General features: G+C 42.4%; 2 protein-coding genes across 6 annotated transcripts in view; one reads left to right on the plus strand and one right to left on the minus strand.

The window, feature by feature from the left end:
* ube2m (ubiquitin conjugating enzyme E2 M) overlaps positions 1-23,100 on the plus strand; it is a 29,300-nt gene extending 6,200 nt beyond the window's left edge. The window contains exons 4-6 of the mRNA XM_054734204.2: positions 14,977-15,080; positions 15,706-15,769; positions 21,831-23,100. Of these exons, the coding sequence (XP_054590179.1) occupies positions 14,977-15,080; positions 15,706-15,769; positions 21,831-21,971 (309 nt within the window). The 3' untranslated portion in view covers positions 21,972-23,100. The remainder of the gene's footprint in view (positions 1-14,976; positions 15,081-15,705; positions 15,770-21,830) is intronic.
* Positions 1,225-5,720, minus strand: LOC139070006 (HMG domain-containing protein 3-like). 5 transcript variants are annotated; one of them, XM_070551544.1, is made up of 15 exons: positions 5,566-5,718; positions 5,389-5,493; positions 4,926-5,119; positions 4,694-4,835; positions 3,806-4,450; positions 3,669-3,710; positions 3,364-3,473; positions 3,134-3,253; positions 3,009-3,056; positions 2,755-2,838; positions 2,606-2,671; positions 1,646-1,706; positions 1,494-1,544; positions 1,356-1,400; positions 1,225-1,268 (listed from the first exon to the last, which is right to left on the minus strand). In XM_070551544.1, exons 1-12 carry the CDS (start codon positions 5,693-5,695, stop codon positions 1,695-1,697), a joined length of 1,698 nt encoding a protein of 565 aa, XP_070407645.1. In that variant the 5' UTR covers positions 5,696-5,718; the 3' UTR covers positions 1,225-1,268; positions 1,356-1,400; positions 1,494-1,544; positions 1,646-1,694. The 5 variants fall into 5 exon arrangements, with proteins under 5 accessions (XP_070407645.1, XP_070407643.1, XP_070407647.1 ...); XM_070551542.1 differs by having other exon boundaries at positions 1,246-1,264; positions 1,646-2,366; positions 5,566-5,720; XM_070551543.1 differs by having other exon boundaries at positions 1,249-1,264; positions 1,646-2,366; positions 3,364-3,443.
* Positions 23,101-25,209: the final 2,109 nt, after the last annotated feature.

The following is a 25,209-nucleotide window of genomic DNA, read 5'->3' on the forward strand; positions in this document are numbered from 1 at the left end:
ATCCCGGCCAGGGCACTTATCTTTTATATCTTTGCAAAGTGTTTTTCCCTGTTTTTATCTCAATTTAAATATGTTTTCTCACTTTTTATTCTAACAGTTTAGGTCCATGTGTACTGACTGAAAATTATGCTAGTCAGCCAGTTACAGCAGGGGCCCCCACAATTTTGTCTTTGCTGAGGTTGTGAGGTTAGCAAGATTTTATTTGTAAAAATTACAATTTAAATTGTTTTGCATCTTTGCAACTGGACTTCATCAGAATTTTAATGTTACATGGCAGCAATTGAAATAAAAAACAGCTTCTAAAAGGGCACGCAGCAGTTATATATATATTAAGACATAATCCAGTAGCTATATATATATATATAATGTGTATATATATGTGTGTATATATATATATATATATATGCATATGTGCGTGTAGCCTGCCTTTCTAAATCTGAGACATAATCCAGCTCCCCCATAGCCCTAGTGACGATAACAGACATTGAAGATGAATTAATGACTGAGATGTTGATGATTTTATTTTACATGTTATTGATGACAGATTGGTAAACTAAACCAAACAGCAAAACACCAGGTACTAATCTGTGTTGCACATGCAAGACACACGGATATCTCGTTTGTCTCTTATTTCATGCATGAAAAACTCCATATCATCTTTGTTTGAGAAGGTGAAAATGAAGGGAGACCGAATTTCATCCTCATCCCTATCCATGTCATGTGTAGTCATGAACAGTTCCTGCATTGTGATGGCCATTGCTGCGTCGTCTTCATCCATACTGATGATGTCTGGTGGGATAACCTTTCCAGCAAAGTGTTTTTGGTTTTCCTTCACCCAGTTCCAGGCCACCATAATGCCTCTCATCACAGGCACGTCCTATATGCAAAATGATAATGAATTCCAATAACAATGAAATTAGTCATGTTCTCTTCATTCAATACAAATACATAAAACAACCAATTTAAAAACAATAAACATTCACTAGATGCTACACACTTGTATTTCTTTTCTTTGGGTGACCTCCATAGTGTCTGGCTCTGTTGGGGTGGGCTCTCCTTGGGTGACCTCCATCATTTCCGGCTCTGGTGGGCTGAATTGACTTTAAAGAAAAGATTGCAAAAAAGATTTTTCCCCTGATATATTACAAACTCCCCATGTACTGGGGACTCACATCTTGGAAATTTCCTGCAAAGGATTCATACCCAGCCAGAGGAAATGTCTTCAGTAATTGTTGGCACCACCAACTCCTGATTACGGGCATATCTGACTGATAATATATATAAAGTGAAAAGTTCTTAATATAATTGAAATAGGTCTTGCAGTGCATTTTTTAAAAATAACTATACAAACTCACTTGAGCAAAATCAAAAGGCATGTCCAGGGTCACATAGAGGGCATACTGAAAAACAAAATTCAAACTCCAATGGTACATCCACAAATCTGCATTTAGAACACACAAAGACCATGGCATTTAAATTGTAAGACCACTGACCATCATCATGTATGCCCCACAGTCATTCCCTCCCCACTGCAGTGGTGCACCCTGTCAATAATAAGACCACATATATTATCTATAGTTATTCTTTCATCACACTCCACAGCAGATAATAAAGGTTTGTGTGCAAAGATGTTAAAAACCCGTACCTTCAACTGACTCAATGTTACAGTGTTCCAATGGCCTGGTGAAATGTGATTAGCCAAGACTCTGTCATAAAACAACAATACAATATAAATGCATACAGTACGGCCCTAAAGCCAAAAACTAAGTAAACATACAAGTCAAAAAAATAAAGAGTTGGGGTTTAAAACAGAACTACCCCACCTCATGTTGTGTTTCAGCCAGTGGTTTTAAAATGAATTGGTCTAATAAGATGACCATTATTTATAAATAACCATACCCAACTGGCAGAAAGAGGAACATATGGCCTTGAATGGAACTGCCATACCCGTCATCATGAGTGACAGACTCTAGGAGTTTTATATTTCTTAGCGGTGACTTTATCAATAACTGGCACTTCAAAGAGTGTCCACCAAGGCAAACCCATTTATTTATATGGATCCAAATCAGAACCTAAGTTATACCAAAACAGTTCTCAAATAGAGGATGTGTAGACTGTAGCTTCATCATATTGACATATGAGAAGCAAAACATACTGATATATCCAACGCCTGGAGTTTGTTTTTCATGTTCAAACTGGAACAAACCATGCAGAAGTAGAAAACTTCTTGAAGAATTTGACTGGAAACTCCGGAACGCTTTGTAATGAGAACAAAACCTGAATATGTCTCTGTAGCTCCCAAGTCCAAAGTCTACAGAGTTCATGGAGTCTAGAAATAAAATCTCTTTTGACTTTGGCTTGAGTACCTGGAAATGCAGATGATATTAAGACATGCAACAACTGAGAGACCACAACACAAAAAAAAACAAAAAACTACAAGTTTACAAAAGAAAATGAATGTGTGTATGGCATGCTAAAAGAGACAAATACAGTGATGGGTTGAAAAATGCAAATGTAACAGAAAAACAAATACACATCACATCAACAGCTACACATCCACATACATGTTAATAAAGTATCTCACTTGGAAAATTTGCTAACTTACACACAAAATCCAGTGCCCGGACTCCCACGAAGGGAGTAAAATGATGTCCTTTGTTCCAATATTGTCCTGTGTATTGGAATAATGACATATACACACAGAAGTACTGTATATATATGTACACACAAACAATAATTTAAAAAGAAACTTACAGGTAAAGCTGCAAGGGGATCATTGTGAAATGGTGGTAACCAGGTAACCACCAAATAGATGCTGAAAGTGTGGACGTCTTTGCCCTGAAGAGACAGAAACTAGTAGTGCTACAGTTTTTTTTAGAAAATGTAGGAAAAATGTATTGTGTAAAGCCTGTGACAAACTCCATGAGAAGTGAGAAATTTCTTCTTAAGGCCACAAGGCCTCCCTGCCAAAGGCTTAATAATACCACACAGAACAAAAACAAGCTGACCTGTGAAGCTCCAAGAGCAGTTATGACTTGAAAGCACTGATCAGCAATCTGTTAAAAGAAAAGTAAGGTCATTACTAAAAGCCGATGTATTCATGTACACCACATGCATGGAAGTGTACAATTACCTGTGCTTCAACCTCTTCAAAGGCCAAAGACCAGAAATCACATCTTGTTAATGTCCGTCCTGGGCTATAAGAAAGTATGTCCTCATACGGATCTTTGTTTTTATCCAACACATACGCCAACTGGAAAAAAAGCATTTACACAAACAAATAGCACAACAGAAAAAATAATAATAAAAATTTACAAAAGTAGACTACATATTTATGTATATTACTACAAAATTATACATCACCAATTTCTGTTGTGCTGGGAGAGGGTTAACAGCCCATATCCTCCTGTTCAGTTGGTCAGATGTCTGGTTAGGTGTTAGACCTGGAAGCAGGTCAGACATGCTTGGACAGTCTGAAGAGTACATTTATGTCAGTGTGGCAATAAAACATTTGAACAGTCATCATATAACCTTCTCTGTGAAAAGCTTATTATGATGCTTATGAGACAAAGACGTAATTCCATGAATTTATCATGCTATCCTTTCAAACAAAGTTGTTACATACTGTTGGCATGATTTTTGAAATTTCTTCTCAGTATTGTACTTACAGGGTTGTGTTGTTACATCTGCTTCTGTGGGTGGCTGTGCAGCTGTGGGTTTAGTAAAAGAAAATATTAGAATGATAAAGATAGTTATTTGTTTTAATTAGTGAAAAATATGAATTAATGAATGTAAATAATATTACCCATTACTATCTGCCCATTGTGATCCAACTGCAGGACATCCTCGCTCACCACTTTCTTGATGCTTTCTTCAGTCTTGTTGTTGCATTGTGTGTTGTAGTGGTGCAATTTGTTGCGCATCATGAAGATGTGTTCAGACGGTGTGAGTGTATTCAGAAAGTAATTGTTCTTCCTCATGTCTGCAAATAATTGCTCAGCACACTGGCTGTTGACCCAGCCAGCCAGTTCAGGAACAAGTGCTATTCTTCGAAGGATGTCTCTAGGATCCTTTGTGTTTTTCTCATGGAAAACATCATACAAGGTATAATGTTCCGATGATCCTGTGAGTGGGTGGCAGTTTGTGTCTGCATCCTTTTTTTTACTTTTTAGCCATGGTAAATGGACCTTCAGCTTTCCTTCAGCAGCTGACTTTACATTATCATTGGATGCCTCAGCCAGCCGTCCCTCATGTGGGCTGAAAGGCAAGTTTTCAGGTTCCCTCAAGTTGGTGTGTGTGGCCAGTCCCCTCGCAAAATCATAAATGGCAATGTTGGGAAAGTGCTTCCAGCTGAGCAAAATATCTGCATAGTCTCTGGGGCTTTCTGCTCTTAAATTAAATTTTATTGAATAGACAACAGCACAGGGGCACATAACAACTGCCCAGCCACCTATGGAAATGAAAAAGTTGAGTTAATGAGATTGCAAAACTTTGCTACACAAAATAACTGCCATGGATAAGTCTGTATTGTGTTACTCAGTGTGGTCCATGATGTAAGTCCTGTGACAACTGTTGAGCTACTATGTACATATGTTTACTTTTTGAAAACCTCTCACAATAAAGATTGTATGAAGCATGATTTTATCACTGCACACTAATAACATGCTGCTCTTCAGTGAAAGATGTAGCCTACCTGATGCTCCCCAGACCTTCTCAAAAATCTTATCATATGATGACCTGTTCTTCATCTCCTCCCGGAGTCTGAGAATAAGGTCCATCTTAGAACCTTTAGAATCTATGCCACATTGTTTGCATAGCTTACGCACCATGTCCACCTATTATTTCAACATAGGAAAAACAAACAAAATAAATAACATTGTCATTGAGTCCCAATGATGAATTAACAGTTACAAAATAGCAATTACCCGGAGGTTAATAAGGGCATCTTGGAGTCTCTCCTCTGTCATTTGGAGATCTGACATCTCAGCAGCCTGCCTTGGTGCATGCAACTTCTCATGCTCAGTGTTGAAAACAATGTCCCCATCTCTGCATTTTGGTCCAATCCAAGGTGCCCAGTTGTGATATGATGGCAAAACAAGAAAGGGGTTCTTACGACCACCTGGTGTTTAACAGAGTAACTTAATCACACAAAAATTGTCTGGATAAATCATTCCAGAAGATTAATTTCTGACAACTATGTAGAATGAAGAGAAAACATGTCACGGAGTAAGGGTAAACACACATCAATAAATATGAGTAGTAAAATGTACATTATGTAATCAGAGAGCTAGGGTGCTATAATGATGGAAAGTCATTCTTTAACAGAATGTCTTAAACTGTATTCAAGAATTGATATTCTTCTTCTTACTGGAAATGTTATCAACTCACTTGTCAATAAGCCAGTACAAATGATCTGAGACGTCACAGAGTCATAGAAATCTTTGATGTTGACTCTGCCATCAAAGTCTGCTGGTGGAGTCTCCATCTCACTTGCTGTAAAGCCAAGCATTCTATTAATCAAGCATTAAAATAGTTTCTTTACATGCAGTTTTTTCTGACACTCACTAGGCATATTGAAGACACCCTTCCTGTGCAGGTCCATGATAACCACAGGTGGATAGTATCCACACTTATAACAGGAGTATGAGTAGCTGTGAGCTGTCAGGGCTTCAAAATGCATGTATGCATGGAGCATTGTGGCCTTACTGGGCAAGGTCTGATTTTCAGTTTTCTCCAAGACCTCTATTGCTCGGCTTACAGCATGGTGTGTCTAGAACGGTAAAAGATAGAGTTAGGTACACGTTCTAATCAATAACAAGGGCATTCCTTGCATGTTTTGCTTACCTGAATTGAGTTACGGAGATAAATACATAGATGAAGAGTGAGGAGTATATGGTCATTGAAATTATGAATCCCATCACTCCACTCCTGGTATCGATAAATCAGCCCACAGTCGGGACATTCCCTGCAGTATGTAGAAAAGCCTGAAGAAGAAATCAGAAATAATTGTGGTAGACACAAAGTAGGTGTTAGAGGCTGACTTATTTTATATTGTCTTATATGTTATCTACAAGTAATTCATTGCGCATGTGTACAACACAGACTTTAGGTTTACTTTGTATTAAACCTTGTAGTTTAGTTAATATAGATTAAGTTAGTCTCACCATGTACAACACCAGTGTATGCCACCAGCTTGGCACGTGCTGTAATGAGCACTGGCTCATTAAGTTGGCCTCCACATTCTGCACATACGGTTTCTTTGGGAATCAAGTCCTTTGAAATGTCCTCTAATGTTTGGGAGCCAGTGACCAAATCCTGGGGGAGATTTTCTGGTAGAGCTTTGTTTTTCATTATGTATTTTACCATTCTCATGAGATCATTGTCACCAGGAGGATATTGTTGTCCTCCGACTGGTATTGCATCATCCTGCAGTTCTTCATTTGTCTCAGCAGCATCACCACTGTCAGTGGCACTCTCTTTGGTCTTGAACATTTCTCTGTCTGTCTGAAAGAGATGCCATTTAGCCACACTTTTGTGCAAGCACAACAGTCTGGGTTTGGCACATGGGCAATGCCATGACCTCTTTTTCATGTCGAAGGCCACCATTACCCTTCCCAGTCTTCTGTAGCATGACACTTTGGGTTCAAAAACTGATATGAACTTTTTTGAGGATGGCCCTCCAACTGTGACATCAACTGAGAGAGGCACCCCTGCAGCAGCAGATTTGCTCTGGAGGTTCAAGCAGCTCTGTTTTCTCACATCCCCAAATATTTTGGCAGACACTATGTCTGGCAGCACCTCTTCTTCCAGAATTGTGGGGGGGGGGGGTGTCTGATCTGGGAGAAAATGTCAATGATTTTAAGTGGATGCATTCATATGGCAGAATTCCACTCCTCACTGCAAAGTCCAAATTAGTATTGCAATCATCCAATTCACAAATTTGTTTTTGGCTTGTACCCCAGGTTTTTTTCTGTACATGTATTGGTGAGCATGGTTTGAAGAATGATTTGTTGACTGCAAAGATGCCATTTGTAGCATCAATACACTGACATGACAGGTGTCGTGTCTCTGATATCTGTTGTCCCTTTGGCCTGTGCTTTCTATTAATATGCACCTGCAAGTTCTTTTTATTTAATGTGATGCCGCAATGGCTGCATGTCACTTTCACCGGCTGGCGGACCTTTAATCGTCGTGAGGATGATGAGGACGACGACGGTCCTGCCTGTGGTGAAGGAGGAGGTGCTGTCTGTGCCGATGGAGGAGGAGGTCCTGTCAGTGGAGGAGGAGGTCCTGTCTGTGGAGGTCTTGTCTGTGCTGATGGAGGAGGTGCTGTCTGTGCCGATGGAGGAGGAGGTCCTGTCTGTGCCGATGGAGGAGGTCTTGTCTGTGCCGAAGGAGGAGGTGCTGTCTGTGCCGATGGAGGAGGTGCTGTCTGTGCCGATGGAGGAGGAGGTGCTGTCTGTGGAGGAGGAGGTCCTGTCTGTGGAGGAGGAGGTCCTGTCTGTGGAGGTCTTGTCTGTGCCGATGGAGGAGGAGGTCCTGTCTGTGGAGGAGGAGGTCCTGTCTGTGGAGGTCTTGTCTGTGCTGATGGAGGAGGTGCTGTCTGTGCCGGTGGTGGAGGACGTGATAATTTCTCCTTACATATAGCAAGATGTTTCACAAATGCCATTCTCCGCAGAATCGTTGACGGACAGTAACAACAATGATAATGTGCCATTTCCCTACAGCCCAGGCTGCATTTTAAGATGACATAATCTAAAGTGAAAAGAGAGCAGATTGATTAACTGTCTTGTGTACGGTGATGCTTCATGCAAAGTAGCACAACAGACTTCACCCGATACCAGATCAAGTACTTATATAAAACTACTAGCCTTGCCTTGTGTTATTTATTGATAATAAAAAAGAAGAAACTGACATAAAATAAATGACTAAACATTCATATTGGAAACTCACTCATACAAAGTAGGGAATAGTAAATAAATTACTGGAGAAATTTAAAACACTGCATACATACCTTCATGTTTTACAGCAATGCTCACATGATTCTGTACATGGTATTTAACCTTGTAAAAATCAGCATATGTCATTTTACAGAAAGTGCAGTGAATGTTGCTGCAACAATCGCTGCATCGCTTGATAGACTGAAGAGGATCCTGCCCTCTCCTCAGTATTGTTTGATGCATCTGTGAAAGTCATACACACACAAGAACATTCTAAAATATGAAAAAAAAATAAATATCAGAATACACACACTGAGCACATTTAATTTGGTTTTAATTTATTTTGTGTTAAACAAGTGCACTGGGAAAGTCTACCAGGGTTATAAAATACTTTTAAAATTGTCATTAGATTAAAATTTTATTTAGTTTTGAATAAAAATTTTAAATTCAATTTTAGTTTTAATTACTTTATACCATTCGATAGGTAGTTTAGTTTTAGTTTAGTTTTGATTGTTTCTGTCTTCTTTAAACAAGATGTGTACAGGGACAAGACTAAAAAATAGTATAAAAACTCAGAAAATGATTATGCTTTTTAAAAACCGTAATCAGGCAAGTACAAAAGATGTATGGCAGAGTAACGTTCAAATTCAGTAAACACAATAACAGCACCTGTGCGTTAAAACGCCAAACAATTAATGCAGGTGCTACAATTCTATTAAAAAAAACACTGACTGGCAACACAATAAAACTAAAGCCAAGCTACCATGACTACCACAATGCTTTAGGTTATTTTGCACATACTCTTAGTCATAAATAATCCCAAATAATCCTGTGACGCTTTCTCTCAACCTTTGCTTACATGATGTGTAACCGCAGCTACACAATCAGCACACTGACTTCTCTGACGTGTTGGAATAATGCAGTACTACCGAGTGAAAACCACCCAACAACCAGAAAAAATAGAGGGATTATTTTTCATCAATTTAGCATATACACACACAACCTAAACCAGCGTACACCACTTCGGCTGGCTCCCATTGCTATGATTTGCAGTTTACAGTTGTAATGTTAGCTTGTTTGTTAGCCATAACTCACCGGTTATAAAGTTGTTTCTGAAGACTAGTGCGTGTTTAATCATCGTTCCAATAGCTAAGACGTCTTTTATTTGCCTTGAAAGGGAGTGAGTCGATGGACTTTTATCAAACTTTTCTGTTCTGTTGATTTTATCAAAGCGTGCTAACCAAAAAGGCACAACAGATGATCGCATCTCTGTTTCTGGTGACAACGCGTCGTAGGCAGGGAGTGACATAGAAATAATTCTTACACTTTATGACATACTTTATGAAACAAAAACTAAGCCCATTATCTCAATAAATACAGTTAGTTAGTTTTGTGTACGCGCTTTCAGTTTAAATTCGTTTTCGATAACCTTGAAGTCTACCCTACTAGCTATGTTAGCATAAGTACCGAGTGCAATTTGAGCCAAATTTACCGCACATTGCAAAATAAACGTTTAAATAAATAACTTTAATTGTGTTTATTTTAAGTTAGGTTACTTACAGCCATTAAGCCGAAGTTGGAGTCACTTGGAACGGCCGGGAGCGGCAGCTCCACCTTTGTGCTTTTGCTGCAACAAGGACCGTCTCAGCAGAGGCGAGTCTGCCTGCACCAATTAGGAGCAGGAATGGGTGGAGCTGACTCTAGTGCAGCTCCACCCTCTGGTGCAGCTCCGCCTTTGTGGTTCCGCAGCGAGCACCCTCTCTTCCATTTGGGGTTAAAAACAAACGTTTTCACATATTTTCCATGTAGTTTTTTGCCAGTTCCTCTTCTGAAAGGTAGACAATTGTTTTTCTCTTTCCCTCAGAAAATCTTAATATTCTCCTAGTTTGGCCCAGCACAGTTCACTTCCCAGTTACAGCAACAGCCTTATATCATAACCACATACAGGTGCTGGCCAGTAAATTAGAATATCATCAAAAGGTTGAAAATATTTCAGTAATTCCATTCAAAACGTGAAACTTGTACATTATATTCATGCAATGCACACAGACCAATGTATTTCCAATGTTCATTACATTTAAATTTGATATTCATAAGTGACAACTAATGAAAACTCCAAATTTGGTATCTCAAAAAATTAGAATATTCTGAAAAGGCTGAATATAGAAGACACCTGCTGCCACTCTAATCAGCTGATTTACTCAAAACACCTGCAAAGGCCTTTAAAAGGTCCCTCAGTCTTGTTTTGAAGGCACCACAATCATGGGGAAGACTTCTGACTTAACAGCTGTCCAAAAGACAATCATTGACACCTTGCACAAGGAGGGCAAGACACAAAAGGTGATTGCTAAAGAAGCTGGCTGTTCGCAGAGCTCTGTGTCCAAGCACATTAACAGACAGGCGAAGGGACGGAAAAAATGTGGTAGAAAAAAGTGTACAAGCTCTAGGGATAACCGCACCCTGCAGAGAATTGTGACGACAAACCCATTCAAAAATGTGGGGGAGATCCACAAAGAGTGGACTGCAGCTGGAGTCAGCGCTTCAAGAACCACCACGAGGAGACTCATGAAAGACATGGGATTCAGGTGTCGCATTCCGTGTGTCAAGCCACTCTTGAACATGAAACAGCGCAAGAAGCGTCTCGCCTGGGCCAAGGACAAAAAGGACTGGACTGATGCTGAGTGGTCCAAAGTTATGTTTTCTGATGAAAGCAAGTTCTGCATTTCCTTTGGAAATCAAGGACCCAGAGTCTGGAGGAAGAGCGGAGAAGCACAGAATCCACGTTGCATGAGGTCCAGTGTAAAGTTTCCACCGTCAGTGATGGTGTGGGGTGCCATGTCATCTGCCGGTGTTGGCCCACTCTGTTTCCTGAGGTCCAGGGTCAATGCAGCCGTCTACCAGGAAGTTTTAGAGCACTTCATGCTTCCTGCTGCTGACCAACTTTATGGGGATGCAGACTTCACCTTTCAACAGGACTTGGCACCTGCACACAGTGCCAAAACCACCAGCACCTGGTTCAAGGACCATGGTATCCCTGTCCTTGATTGGCCAGCAAACTCGCCTGACCTTAACCCCATAGAAAATCTATGGGGTATTGTGAAGCGGAGGATGCAATACGCTAGACCCAACAATGCAGAGGAGCTGAAGACGACTATCAGAGCAACCTGGGCTCTCATAACACCTGAGCAGTGCCACAGACTGATTGAGTCCATGCCACGCCGCATTACTGCAGTTATTGAGGCAAAAGGAGCCCCGACTAAGTATTGAGTGCTATACATGCACATTCTTTTCATGTTCATTCTTTTCAGTTGGCCAACATTAGAGAAACAAACATTTTTTCATTGGCCTTTAGAATATTCTAATTTTCTGAGATACCAGATTTGATGTTTTCATTGGTTGTCACCTATAAATATCAAAATTAAACGTAATAAACATCGGAAATACATTGGTCTGTGTGCATTGCATGAATATAATGTACAAGTTTCACGTTTTGAATGGAATTACTGAAATATTTTCAACCTTTTGATGATATTCTAATTTACTGGCCAGCACCTGTAAGTGGAGAAAATGTTCAGTAGCAATGAGAGAATTTGCTGTTGCATTTAAGTGATGTTAACTTTTATTTGACATTTAAACTTATTTTCTGATTTTATTTATTCTAACAACCCTGGTAAGGGATGTTTTTCTGTATTTGGAGCATCAGAACAAGTTTTATGGTGGAGGTGATGTTTTAAAGTCACTGAGAAACTGCATGCATGCAGTTTGTTGTTTTGCTGCTAATACAGTAGCGGGTGCAGCTGCTAATACAGTAGCGGGTGCAGCTGCTAATACAGTAGCGGGTGCAGCTGCTAATACGGTTGCGGGTGCAGCCGCTAATGCGGTAGCGGGTGCAGCCGCTAATGCGGTAGCGGGTGCCGCCGCTAATGCGGTAGCGGGTGCCGCCGCTAATGCGGTAGCGGGTGCCACCGCTAATGCGGTAGCGGGTGCCGCCGCTAATGCGGTAGCGGGTGCCGCCGCTAATACGGTAGCGGGTGCAGCCGCTAATACGGTAGCGGGTGCAGCCGCTAATACGGTAGCGGGTTCAGCCGCTAATACGGTAGCGGGTGCAGCCGCTAATACAGTAGCGGGTGCAGCCGCTAGCTGCTGATACAGTAGCGGGTGCAGCTGCTAATACAGTAGCAGGTGCAGCTGCATATTTTTGCAATAAAAATGTTATGTTGTAATGGAATTCATGCATTAGTTTTTGTTTGCTTTGAACCCAGAGCAGACGTCACACGCCAGACGACATCAACACTGCATACTTTAGTATTTGTTCATTTATCGCGAGTAATATCGATATCGCAATATTAAGCACTGTTATCGAATATCGCAGGTTTTCCTAATATCGTGCAGCCCTAACAAAGAGTGTCAGCTCCAGGATGAACTTAGTTGTACAAGTTAGTTAAAGCTATGGGACATTTTTATTTGACTTTAAACTGGTCGTGCTCCAAAAAAGCAAATTTACAAGGTAAACTAAAGTGATTATAAAACTGTAAACAGAAACAATCTTTTGACCAAAAGGCAACATTTATTTTTGCTTACCTTGTAAAATATTACAAATCTGTAGTTACCTAACAGTAGCTTTGAAAGTTATACGGTCAAATACTTTTCAAGTATGTGTAGAAACAAGTTAAATGAGTAATCCTGAGTACTCATTTATCAACTTGGAAAATAAATATGAGAATATCTCAAATTTCTGAGTATGACTAAATTTACATTCAAGTTTCCTCTTATCAGCAGTTTCAAACATAAATCATCTCAATTTATGGGACCACAAAAGTAAACTGAGTACTGACTCTCCTAACAAAGATAAAAAAAGTGCATCTCAAACCTGTAACATGCCAAATATTTGAGTTCTTGGAATCGATTCTGAATCTTTATTAATAAGAATCCCGATTCAGACTTGAATCGATTTTTTTCAGCACCTCTAGCCTTTAGCTTTGATTACGGCACACATTCACTGTGGCATTGTTTCACTAAGCTTCTGCAGTGTCACCAGACTCAGTGCTGCATTCATTAACCAAGATCTTGCATTGATGATGGTAGAGTCAGACCGCTGCACAAGCCTTCTCCAGCACATCCCACAATGGGGTTAAGGTCTAAACTAGTGCAGCCACGATTAGTCGATTAATCACGATGACGTTGACAATAAATGAATAATTGGTGCTGCTTATTCTATGAAGTATATTTCGTAATGTTGCCGGCACCTTCTGCTCGAGGCACATGCGCAGTTGTGGCCATCCTAGTCACAAATCCGGAAAAACAAGACATCATGGCAAGCCGGGAATGTAGCTCAAATGTTTGGGAACATTTTACAAAGAAGAGAAACCTGTACAGTGCAAAATCTGCAAAATAGATCTCTCCTTTTACAGGCGATCAACGGTGATGCATGAGCACATTAAAAGGAAGCGCGTCATGGTGGAGAACGAAGAGCGACAGTCGCGTCTGTGAGCTAATTGCCTCTCATTAGCCGCTAATGTCAACAAGGAGTTACTTGTATTTATAACTGTGGCAACAACAGTAGTGATGGCAATTTCATTACCATTATCACATGTATGTCACATATCTGCTCTGACGTTACAAACTCTAATGATTAATTGTATCCAGCGACGTTACAGTGTTATTAAAGCACTCTTCAATGGGCGAGTTTGTTACCAAGCCAACAACATACACACCTCGGCAAGCAAAGACAGACATGAGGCCCCTGTCATTTGATAAACCATCATCTTGTCTTTATATTTAGATGGCACATAACAGATCACACTTCAGACTAGAAGCTAATGATGGGTACATTAAAGCAGCTGCATCTTGGTGCAATAAGCTATACTTTACGCATGACACTGTTAGTTGACTAATGGCCAAAAAACTACTAGTGATTATTAAAACAGTTGTCTGTGACAGCCCTAGTTTGAACTCTGGTGACCAATCCATGTGTGAAAATGATGTCTCCTAGCCTGGCAAGCCAGACTAAATAAATGTATTATTTAGTCTGGCCACGCTCCATTGACGGGTCTCGGTTGTGGGGCGGGTTCTACCGTTGTCTACTGGACAATGAGTGTGACATACTCTTGTTTCATTCTGTTGCATCATCCCACCCACCAGGCATATAGAGTGCCCTGATTGGCCCACAAAGCGGATATAGCTCTGTGATTTGTTCACTAAGCAGATAGAGCACTATGATTGGCCCACCATTATGAACCAATCACAGCTCTTTATGTGTTTGAAACCCCTCTAGAGAGCTGTGATTGGCCAGCCAGAGTCCTGGTAGGAGCTGTGGAGGTTCCAATGGAGCATGCCTAGACCAAACTTTGCAAAGCAAGAATTTGGTCTAGTTCACTAGGCTAGATGTCTCATGCTCCCTGAACCACTCTTTCACTATCTGAGCCTGAATGAATCCTGGCATTGTCATCTTGGAATATGCCCGAAGAAAACGTCCATCGATGGAATAACCTGGTCATTCAGTATATTCAGGTAGTCAGCTGACCACATTCTTAGAGTACATCCTGTTGCTGAACCTAGACCTGACCAACCGCAGCAACCCCATATCATAGCACTTCCCCCACAGGCTTGTACAGTAGACACTAGGCACGATGGGTGCATCACTTCATCTGCCTCTCTTCTTACCCTGATGCACCCTCACTCTGGAACATGGTCCATCTGGACTCATCAGACCAGTTTTTAATAAAGCGTTGGACAGTTCTTTACCCATTGTAGTCGTTTCGACAATTTCAGATGTTTTCTCTGCTTGATGCCAATGATCTGACCCTTCTCAAACAGACTAACATCTTTTCCACGACCACCAGAGGTGTCTTTCCACATGGTTGTTGAAGAAATGAGAAGCAACTCAGTGCACCAGTTGGGGTTAAATAACTTGTTGCTGGAGGCCTGTGCCTCTTTGCTTACTTAAATCCAGGTGGCCACCTTTTTGGGGCTAGGTAGTGTATATTCATTTTTTATAACTGATATAGATTTTTTAACTTACATTTGTGTGTTCCAGGTAGGACAGGGTTATCCCCATGACCCCCCTAAGGTAAAGTGTGAGACGATGGTGTATCATCCCAACATCGACCTGGAGGGAAACGTCTGCTTAAATATCTTAAGGTCTGTCTCTGTGTGTCGTCTGAGGTTAAGGTTTATTTAAGGCCCGGTGGATCATGTGAACCAACGGGAGCTTGATTTACATACATTTGGTTTAACAACATCAATGGTTATAACAGAAATCTCCTGATTGGCTCAACTTGTAGCAGCATCAGAGAGCCTTTGAAACAGAAAATGATACAGACCGTGGCAGAGGGGTTAGGTGCTGGCCCCGTAACCCGAGGGTTGCAGATACAAGGTCTGCTCTGTCACAGTCGTGTCTTTGGGCAAGACACTTAACCTTCCTTGCCTGATGCTGGTGGTCAGAGGGACCAGTGGTGCCTGTGCTCAGCAGCCTCGCTTCTGTCAGTGTGGTCCAGGGAAGCTGTGGCCAATGTTTAGCTCTGTACTACCAGCGTGGGAGTGTGTGTGTGCATGGGTGAATGACTGGTTGTGTTGTAAAGCATCTTGGGGGGTTGTAGAACCCTAGAAGGTGCTATATCAAATACAGACCAATTACCATGAAAGATTTCAGTGTTTTTTCTGTCATAGAAGCCTTAAATCTAAGTGGATTTTAAAGACGAGGACTTAATTAAACACAAAGTTGACGAGGATTTTGTTTGTTTGTGTCTCTGGTTGTCATCCACAGAGAGGACTGGAAGCCCGTGTTGACAATAAACTCCATCATCTATGGTCTACAGTATCTATTTCTAGTGAGTTAAACTCTGATTCTTTCACTGTTTGTTTAAAGTCAGAGTCTCTGTGAGGGAATGACTTCTAGCATCAAAATTAAAATATAATTCACTGTCAGTAAAAATAATGAGAATGCAAAAGAACAAGTAGAGGCTGGGAAATTTAAAAGCTGGTTCCGCATTCTCGTCAGAATCCCAGTTTTGGTCCAGAACTCTTGATCCAATCCCCACCTATCTGTTTTCCTTCCCAGCAGCCAGTCTTTCTTGCTATTTGTGGTTCTGTGATTCTTTTGTCTTTTAAAGGGGCCAGATCCTTGAAAATCCACTTTTTGGAGCTTGTTACCATGTGATATTGGCATTTCCTCATGAGAAATACTCCCCAAACCCTTTTTGGTTGCATTCATGCCTTTTCCTGCCTCAGCTTCAACTTTGTCCATGTAAAGATTTGTCCTGCGTCCAGGAGAAAGTAGCCCACTTGTGTCATCAGGCATCTCTCCTCCCCCTGAATCTGGTCTGGTCTTGACACAGTTGCAGCTCCCCGCTCCCCACAGGGATGGGTCAGATGCAGAGATGTAGTTTCACCAGTGTGTGATGATGACTTTAACTTTAAAATGCTGAAGCCTAAGATGCTGACATACAGAAGGTGCGTTTTGTCAGAGCGGATGGAGTTTTACTGAAATTGATTGTTTTATTTCCCCGTATAAATTCAGGCTGATGAAAAAAAATTCATATTTAAGATCAATTACATGTCAATAGTGCCAACGGTAATATTTAATCATAAACTGTGCCTACCTTTGCTCTCAAAGGCACAAGTGTCAAACTCGGGCCCTCGGGTCAAATCTGGCTTGTGGTCTATTTAAATTTGGTGCATTTACCACAAAGACTACAAATCCCAGAATGCTTTGTGACGTTAGCGACGTCAGTCGAAGCACCCCCTCCTTTTCTGTTTATAGTCATTAGCGTCCGTGCTACCAGCGTCGACATCTGCAGCCGTACCTCCTCAGTGATGGAGAAACTGAAGATCCTCCTCTTACTAGCCCAAAAATGGAGGCTCTGACTGCTCAGTAATGTTTGCGGGTGACGTGGAAAGCACACCAACCAACCTCCAGATGGAGCTAAGCGAACTCCAGTGTAGTGACAAGCTCAAGTCAAAGTATAACTGTGGCTGCTGAATAATTATACCAGGATTTTTGAGGTGAATAGTGAGTTATTATTATGATGATGATCACTATTATTATCTGTAAATATCTTCCCTTTTTTTGTTTGTTTTTATTGCCTTCTTGTGTTCTTGTATAACTTGAGTTGAACATTCATCAGTATAGCTTGTGTGTAAATTAATAACCTATAATTAGAAAAATGTTTGACCTCCTTTGCCCAGATATTATTACTTCTATGTTCCACCTAAGAAAACGCCTCTTCAGTGATTTAGTTTCTTTGTTTTATAATTTTGTAAACGTTGCATTTCAGCTTTGATGTTTTGTAGGGATGTACCGAAATGAAAATCCTTGGCCGAAACCGAAAACCAAAGCATTAGAAGGACTGTAAAATTAACAAGTCGCTGTGATGGATAGGAGTAGTCTCGGATCACGTGGTGTCTATCGATTGTTATTTACCTGTTGCGCACCTGCGTGGGAAGGCTGTTATAATGAGCTGGGGTCTCATTTATCAAACATGGCGTAGAATCCTTACTAAAACCGTACTTAAGCTCAGCAAAACAAATGTACTTACGCCAAGCAGGTGTGTGACCTATCAAACATGGAGGACGCACAGCTGCACTCAATCTCCGCTTCATAAATCAGAGACTAACGGGAATGTTTCTCAGCTGCTTTTTAGTCACATCCCGCCCTCACCACGCCCACTTACTGCCATAAATAGTCAATGCAAAGTGCCTTGTGGACCTCATGCATACACATAAGCCGGCTGTTGCAGCGCTCCGCCAATGACATGGCGACCGTAGATCAAGGCAGATCAAGGAAGCTCTATTTCACAGAAGCAGAAGTTGAGGTACCTGTGGGTGAGGTGGAGAAATGAAAGCAGGGATGGACATTAACTTCAAAACCAACCGGCCAGCCGGGCCGGTAACTCTGAATATTTACCGGCCCCACCAAGAATCTACCGGCCCCACTGGTCAGCTGCCAAAACGAGTCAAAATAATAACAGAACTGTTTTAAATGTAATAAACCTTTATTTTGTACACATTCACAAACATAATAACGTATTCAAGTTTGAATTTGTTTGTTCCCTCAACAAAACATGATTTTGTCGTCGCATACTTCCGGCATACAACACAGTACATCACCAACTCCGCTTTGCTGTATTCGAGCCATCGGCTGTGTTCGAGATGAGCCAGTTCTGCGCAGACTAGACCAGCGGTGATCGGCGAGCGGTGCATGCCGGTTAGATTCGTGTCCGAATTGATGCCGACTTGCTCTGACGTCATGCATACGTAGACAACGATAAACTTGTGAGATCAAGGCGGCCGCAGATTTTGGAGCAAGGCGCTGCAGTTGCTCTCCCTCAGCTGCAAAACATAGATGATGATGGGAAACGCCTGGCTCTCACCTCATCTAAGATCTGATTGGTTCATATTTTGATCCAAACATTCGGTGGTAGAACATGAAATGTTAGTTGTTCACATGTATTCTATAAATCACATATAGGCCATAAAGAGAAATGTGTTTTGTTTTCTTTTGTCACGTTTCCTATGAGCACACTAAACCTACAGCTGATAACCTTTAATTATTACAGTCAGGTCTTCATATACAATATATGATATCCACAAGCACGTGAGGATGTTTCAGCTGCTAACAGGCACCAGAATTAAAATTGAAAATTAAACAAATGTGAACGCTGACGCGATATCTTCAGCCATCGTCACCCCCGAGCTACACATGCAGGAAAATCCAAGAGATTCAACTGGCAGAAACAACTGGTTCACAGCATAGTCTCTCTCTCTCTCTCTCTCTCTCTCTCTCTCTCTCTCTCTCTCTCTCTCTCTCTCTCTCTCTCTCTCTCTCTCTCTCTCTCTCTCTCTCTCTCTCTCTCTCTCTCTCTCTCTCTCTCTCTCTCTCTCTGTCTCTCTCTCTCTCTCTCTCTCTCTCTCTCACACACACACACACACACACACACACACACACACACACACACGTAGAGGAAAAGAGCTGAGAAAAGAGAGAGGAAATGGAGGACAAGTAGTTAAAAGAAAAACTACAGCTGAGCCGAGGCGCGCCTCAAATGGGGCGCGTCTGATCTGAACTGAGGAGCGGCGAGCAGCGGCTGAATTTCGTGAGCAATTAGCTTCTCGGCGCTTCGGGCGCTTCCGCGGCCGGTGTGTCCCCGGCGAAACGCCGGCTTTCAGCCACTCCCCCCGCTGCTTCCGTCTTCTCTCGCCTGTTTTCCAGGCGATGCGCTGCTCAACTCGAACACGGCCATTCTCTGCGCCTCCCTTCTTCTTTAAACCGCCAAGAATCATTCCACCTATGCACACGCTTCTCTGCTTCATACCGTTTCGAACTGTCTCGCTTCTCCTCACCAGTTTTAAAGCGTTTTGCTGGAGATTTCATCAAGAAATCCAATCCCTGTGGTGGCGCGATCTTTCTGCGTGCTTGTGTGTTTCTAGCGTGGTTCCACTTCGTCTTTAATAGTGAACTTATAGTTCACGTGACTATAACTAGAATGTGCAGTACGTGCACGAATCGTACAAGTGCAGAACGTGGCTAGAGGCGCGCAGGTTCACGCGCGCGAAACGAAAACTGCGGCTTCCTACAGGGCGGGGCCATGATGTAGGTGAAAGCCAGTGTGTAAATGACAAATAAGGCTTGGGCGCCACCCGGGCGGTAAGTCGTCAAGTATTTACCGCCCGACGAGAAAATTTAGCGCCATTGGCGCTTGGGCGCTTTAACGGTCCACCCCTGGAAAGGAAGTGCTTTTGCAAAACAAATAAGAGAAAATCCACAGAGTGGCACAGCGCTGCTGAGGCCGTCAATGCTGTGAGTTCTTCAGAGAGATCTGTGGCGGATATAAAAAATGGTCCGATCAGGATTCGATCCCCAGACTCCCGGGTGAAAGTCACGCGCGCTAACCAGTCAGCCTTGTCCAAGTAGCCAGCGCGCATGATCAGTCGGGTCACAGTGACGGGACACACACCGTCACAGACACATGCCATTCTGTCTCAATCTATCCCCCTGCTGATATTCTGCATTCCGTATTTTGCTGTGTTTCAGGCTGTGTTTGTGTGTGCATGTGCACGCATGTGTGTGTGCACGCATGTGTGTGTACACGCATGTGTGTGTACACGCATGTGTGTGCATGTGGAGGGTCTTGTTCTGTGTGAAAACGAATCGGTACAAGTGATAACGCTGCAGGATTCCATAATGGTATCCTTCTCAGCAGCAGCACTGCAGGTGCTCTCCATGTCCAACATGTGCGTAAGCCAGGTCCTTAGTCAACTGGGGTGACGGTGGCACAGGAGTTAAGTGCTCGCCCCATAATCGGAAGGTTGCAGGTTCGAGCCCCGCTCAGTCTGTTGCTGTCGTTGTGTCCTTGGGCAAGACACTTAGCCCACGTTGCCTGCTGGTGGTGGTCGGAGGGACCGGTGGCGCCAGTGCTCGGCAGCCTCGCCTCTGTCAGTGCACCCCAGGGCAGCTGTGGCTACATCGTAGCTCATCCCCACCAGTGTGTGAATGTGTGTGTGAATGGGTGAATGACTGGTTGTGTTGTAAAGCGCCTTGGGGGGTTCCAGAACTCTAGAAGGCGCTATATCAAATACAGACCATTTACCATTTAAAGTTGCGCACATTTTCCCGCTAAGTTTTCTTTCATAAATCCCAAAGTTTGCGTGGAAAGTTGTTTACGCAGTTTTCCGACCCTGTTTAGTGCGTAAGTAAGCTTGATAAATGAGCCCCCTTGTGATGGGGGAAGTCAACTTTTGCTTACCGCTGAAATGGTTTTTGCGTGGATTGTTAGCTCTACTTTGTGGATCTGTTCGTTTTTCTGGTTGTGTGATGCTTGTGAACGCTGATTGAAGGAAGTGTTTTTGAACTACAAATTAAGGCACTTTAATCGAAACCTGGACTGGAATGACTCTGAGGGCGCGCCAACACATGCCCCAATTAGCTGCTCGACGACCCAATGGCTACACTCGCCAACAGTCGCAATATTGCGTTTAATGTGCCAAATATATCCCTCATACACCAGAAGATGGTGTAGAAGTGTAACTTCAATCCGAGCATCACCTCTGGGTGTTTCTACCCCCCATACCCCGTCAGGACGTTCTTGACTGAGAGGACGAGTGGAGCTCACAGAGGGTGAATATCAGTATATATTGGAGAGGAGAAACTTACATTGCTGACAGGGCTGTTCATTGTTGACAAAACTCTTGTAATGGCTGACTCTGATTCTGAAGAGTATTATTCACCCTCTGATGAAGATTTTCACTCGTCCAGTGAGGGAGAAAGTGACGGAGCTGCGGGCATCAACAAGAGTCCACATGCCTCATGAGCGTAAACATGCATCACACACATCACCAGTGTGTGAATGTGTGTGTGAATGGATGAGTGATACACTGTAGTGTAAAGCGCTTTGGAGTCCTGACTCTGAGAGGCGCTATCCAAGTGCGGGTCATTCATCATTTATATGATCCAGAGCTTATTTAACCTTGTTCGGGACGTGGTGGGTGTAGACAGGACGGTAAAACACTGCTAATAGTGGCAGACTTGCAGGAATGTAAAAGAAGAAAAAATAAAAGGCCTGCAGGCGCGGTAGAAAGTAGTGTGTGTCACATAATGGATAGGAATATTCCTGTGATCGCAATAAAACAGCAGTACTAAAAGGGGGTATCATTACTTTTTTATGAAGCAAAGAGCAAGTGACCACATGAGGGATGACACTAAAACGAGGTACACCTGACGGCCTGTTTAGCTGTGTTGCTTCGGTGATTTTGGTGTTGCGACCGAAAAAGAGCTTTTGGGTCATTTTCGGTGCACCACTAATGATTTGTGTGTTTATGTGAAATGTTTTTGAACATATTGCAGATGATGGACATTACTAATTGGCTGTCTCCTTCTTTGTCCTCCTCCTGCAGGAGCCAAACCCTGAAGATCCGTTGAACAAGGAGGCAGCAGAAGTCCTGCAGACGAACCGGCGGCTCTTTGAGCAAAATGTCCATCGCTCCCTGAGGGGTGGCTATGTGGGCGCCACCTACTTTGAGAGATGTCTTAAGTAACTCTGCATCCCATTTTCCAGATCTCTCTCATCATCTCCTCTCCTCCCCTCCCTCCCTCCCTCCCTCCCTCCTTCATTCCCTCCTCAGACCTGCTCATCAGCTGGAGCAGGAGTCAGAGTGGCAGAAAGCAGCGCGCAGCAAGATGCTTTCCTGTTTTAACACAAAAGAAAGAATGCCACCCTTCTCTTCCTTGTTTCCCCTCCTTCCTTCTCCTCCTCATTCTTCCAGATTTCTCTTCATTTTACTTCCAAAATGCAAAAATCTGCCGTTTAAACACCACAAAGGATGCCAACATACAACTTTCTGGACTCTGCTTAGGAGAAGGCGGATGAAGATGGAGAGGGGAGGAGAAGGTTGTTAGTGAATGTTGCTTGGGCTGACATCTCTCCGCTGATGATAATGATACCCACAAGATTGTTCCTTTGTTTTGGTTTTATTTTGTCTGAGGTGATGACACCTGACATCACACAGGTGAACAGAAGGACACGCCCCCCCTCCCTATCGCCGCCTTCATTCATTGGTTACAGATTAGTCAGCCAGCAGCAAACTCCAAGCAGAGGGGTGCAGCTCTTCAGAGTCACAAAGGCAGCTGATGCGCCTTAATGTTCTTAACAAGTTGTAGTTTTTAGTTAAAGAGGCCCTGCTGCATCCTGAAGGTGTAAAGAAAGGGGAGGGGCTTCTGAGGTTTGGGGAGGGGCCAAATCTAGCAAGACTGATTAAAGTAGCTGAGACAGGCTTGAGAGTGGCCTGTGAGAGAGGAAACATGCCTTAACACGTTTCTGCAGTGACTGTAGTGAAGAGGGCGGGGCTTAGCAGCGAGAGATGCTTGTAGGAAATTGGATTGAGCACACCAGTTTGGAGTTTGCTTCTGAGCTGGGGCAGGATGTAGTATGGTATGGGTGGGGGCTATGTCTTTTATTGGGCTACGTTTGGGTGGGCTCCATGGGAAGGGCGGAGGAAGATTTTGATTTGGGGTGGGGCAAAGAGGGAGGGGCTTACAATGTTCTGATTTTGTTGTGTATATTGAAACCCCAGCTGTTCACGTAGACTGCAATATGATTTATGTTAAATAAAATCTAAACTTAAACACTTGAGCTATTTAATAATAAACACCAACGTCACAACAAAACAGAGGGGTTCACATTTACACTCATGAGTTCAGAACAGAGGAAATAAACCTTCTGCAGGCAGAGCTTAAACCCAACTGGATTCAGTTTCCAACAACAATGTTGACTCTTTTGGACAAATGTTCTGTCAATTGATGTGATGATCTGTGTACCAGACTGTAAGGGGACAGCGTTTTTCTCTAGTAACTGGACACAAAGGAAATGAATAAAATCTTTATTTTGAAAGCATCCAACCGACATGAACAATCAAAACATGGAAGAAAGAGTAAATGTAAACGGAATGATGACTTCAACTACGGCAGCACCAGTTCTATAGTTTACACTTCTGGATATGGAGTTGACCGGAGTGGACTTGTTGGAACCTCCCACAGCTGCTCAAACCTCACTTGGGAGTTCAGCCATTTTCTACGCTTCAAGCTTCCTCAGCCCCATCATCTACACCTCTACTAACCTCTCCAACTTTAATTCAAGGCCGATCTAGAGATCAATCCCAGACGTTAGACCTAGAGAAAAGGATGGAAGAATTAAAATATGGAGGACAAGCTAAATGATGTGGAAACAAGAATGACGGATTTAACTATGGGCCAAACAAAACAATTATATGGACATGGATGCACAATGTGAGTACATGTCACAGTTTAAAGCTTCATTTGGATGGAAGTTGAAACATCAACAAACTGAATTCCTACAAAAAATCCAAACTTTAGTAGCCCCAATAACCGCAAGTGTGGCATGCCTTCAAACCAATATCACAAACCTGCAGAGGGAGCTCTTGGATCCAAAAACTACAATGAAACAAATGTGTGAAGAAATGACTGTAAATTTAAAATCTGTACAACTACCTCATCAAACCCTGTTGGATCAAACTGCTCACACAGGCTACTGTGGTATACCAGACACTGCAGGTGTCCCCAGCTGACCCAGAATGGAGTCTACAGTCCAGCAGGAAGTACAAACTGTCGTACCAAGTTCTTCTGGACGAAGCAGAAAATCGAGTAAAGCACCCATAAAGTTGCAATTTCCAACCTATGGGAAAATTGATGACCCCCTACAATATTTGGAAAGGTGCGAAGATTACTTGCATATATATATATATATGTTTACATATGTTTATTCATTTAGCGGACGCTTTTATCCAAAGCGACTTACAATTTATAACCTGTAGGGCATGTACTTGGCACTTAACCCATTAACTAATGAAGAACTGATGGCAACCTTAAGAAATGTCCTACATGGCACCGCAAGAGACTGGTGGGATGTCGCACAACATAAAATCCACACTTGGATGGAATTTCAAAAAGGTTTTCGAACTGCTTTTCTTACAGACTACGAAGATGAATTGGCTGAAAGAATACGGAACAGAATACAAGGGGTAAATGAAAGCATTAGAGATTTCACCTATATGTACCAATCCCTATGTAAATGCTGGAAATCAAAAATCTCAGAGGAAATAATCAAATGAATTCTGAAAAATATTAATCCCAACCTCGCCAGCCAACTACGAAGTAGCAGAGTCACCACTGTGGATGAACTCATTCGGATGGGCCAACAACTAGAAAAAGACAGAGATAATCAGTACCATTACGAACATAGAAGAAAAGGCAAACCACAAATAACCCACCTGACTACTGACCTCCAAACCGTGAAAATACAAGGAAATCACAACAACAAAACTATCCAAACCGCCAAGCCTTTTGTTGGCGATGCAAAGGAAATCACTCAGCTGCTACGTGTCCACACCATATTCCAAATCGTACCTCCTCACCACAAAACCCTTCAACTCGGCCAACTCGAATGACGAACACAGAAATAGCCACGCTGGGAATTTCCACCACCTCTGGAACCCCAGAAGCCCACATTCCTGTCTCCACTTATGTGAGCGCTCTACCATGTCAACTAACAGTTCCTATTAGCATTGAATCCTGGAAGGGATTTGGCATACTAGATACTGGTTACTCTTACACACTAATAAACAGTGTTGGGAACGTTACTTTAAAAAAGTAATTAGTTATAGTTACTGATTACTTTTGTCAAAAAAGTAACTCAGTTACTGAGTTACAAGATCATAAAAGTAACTAATTACCAACAAAAGTAACTACTTAGTTACTTTT

Source organism: Nothobranchius furzeri, chromosome 5 (genome assembly GCF_043380555.1).
Source record: "Nothobranchius furzeri strain GRZ-AD chromosome 5, NfurGRZ-RIMD1, whole genome shotgun sequence".
NCBI lineage: Eukaryota > Metazoa > Chordata > Actinopteri > Cyprinodontiformes > Nothobranchiidae > Nothobranchius > Nothobranchius furzeri.

Excerpts from the sequence above, each read along its gene's own strand:
- LOC139070006 (XM_070551542.1), bottom strand. The coding sequence starts at position 5,695 with ATGCTCCATGCATACATGCATTTTGAAGCCCTGACAGCTCACAGCTAC. Across the intron at positions 4,836-4,925 it reads ATGCCCTTATTAACCTCCGG|GTGGACATGGTGCGTAAGCT; the intron begins GTAATTGCTATT and ends TTGAAATAATAG. Across the intron at positions 2,839-3,008 it reads CTGCTCTTGGAGCTTCACAG|GGCAAAGACGTCCACACTTT; the intron begins GTCAGCTTGTTT and ends CTGTCTCTTCAG.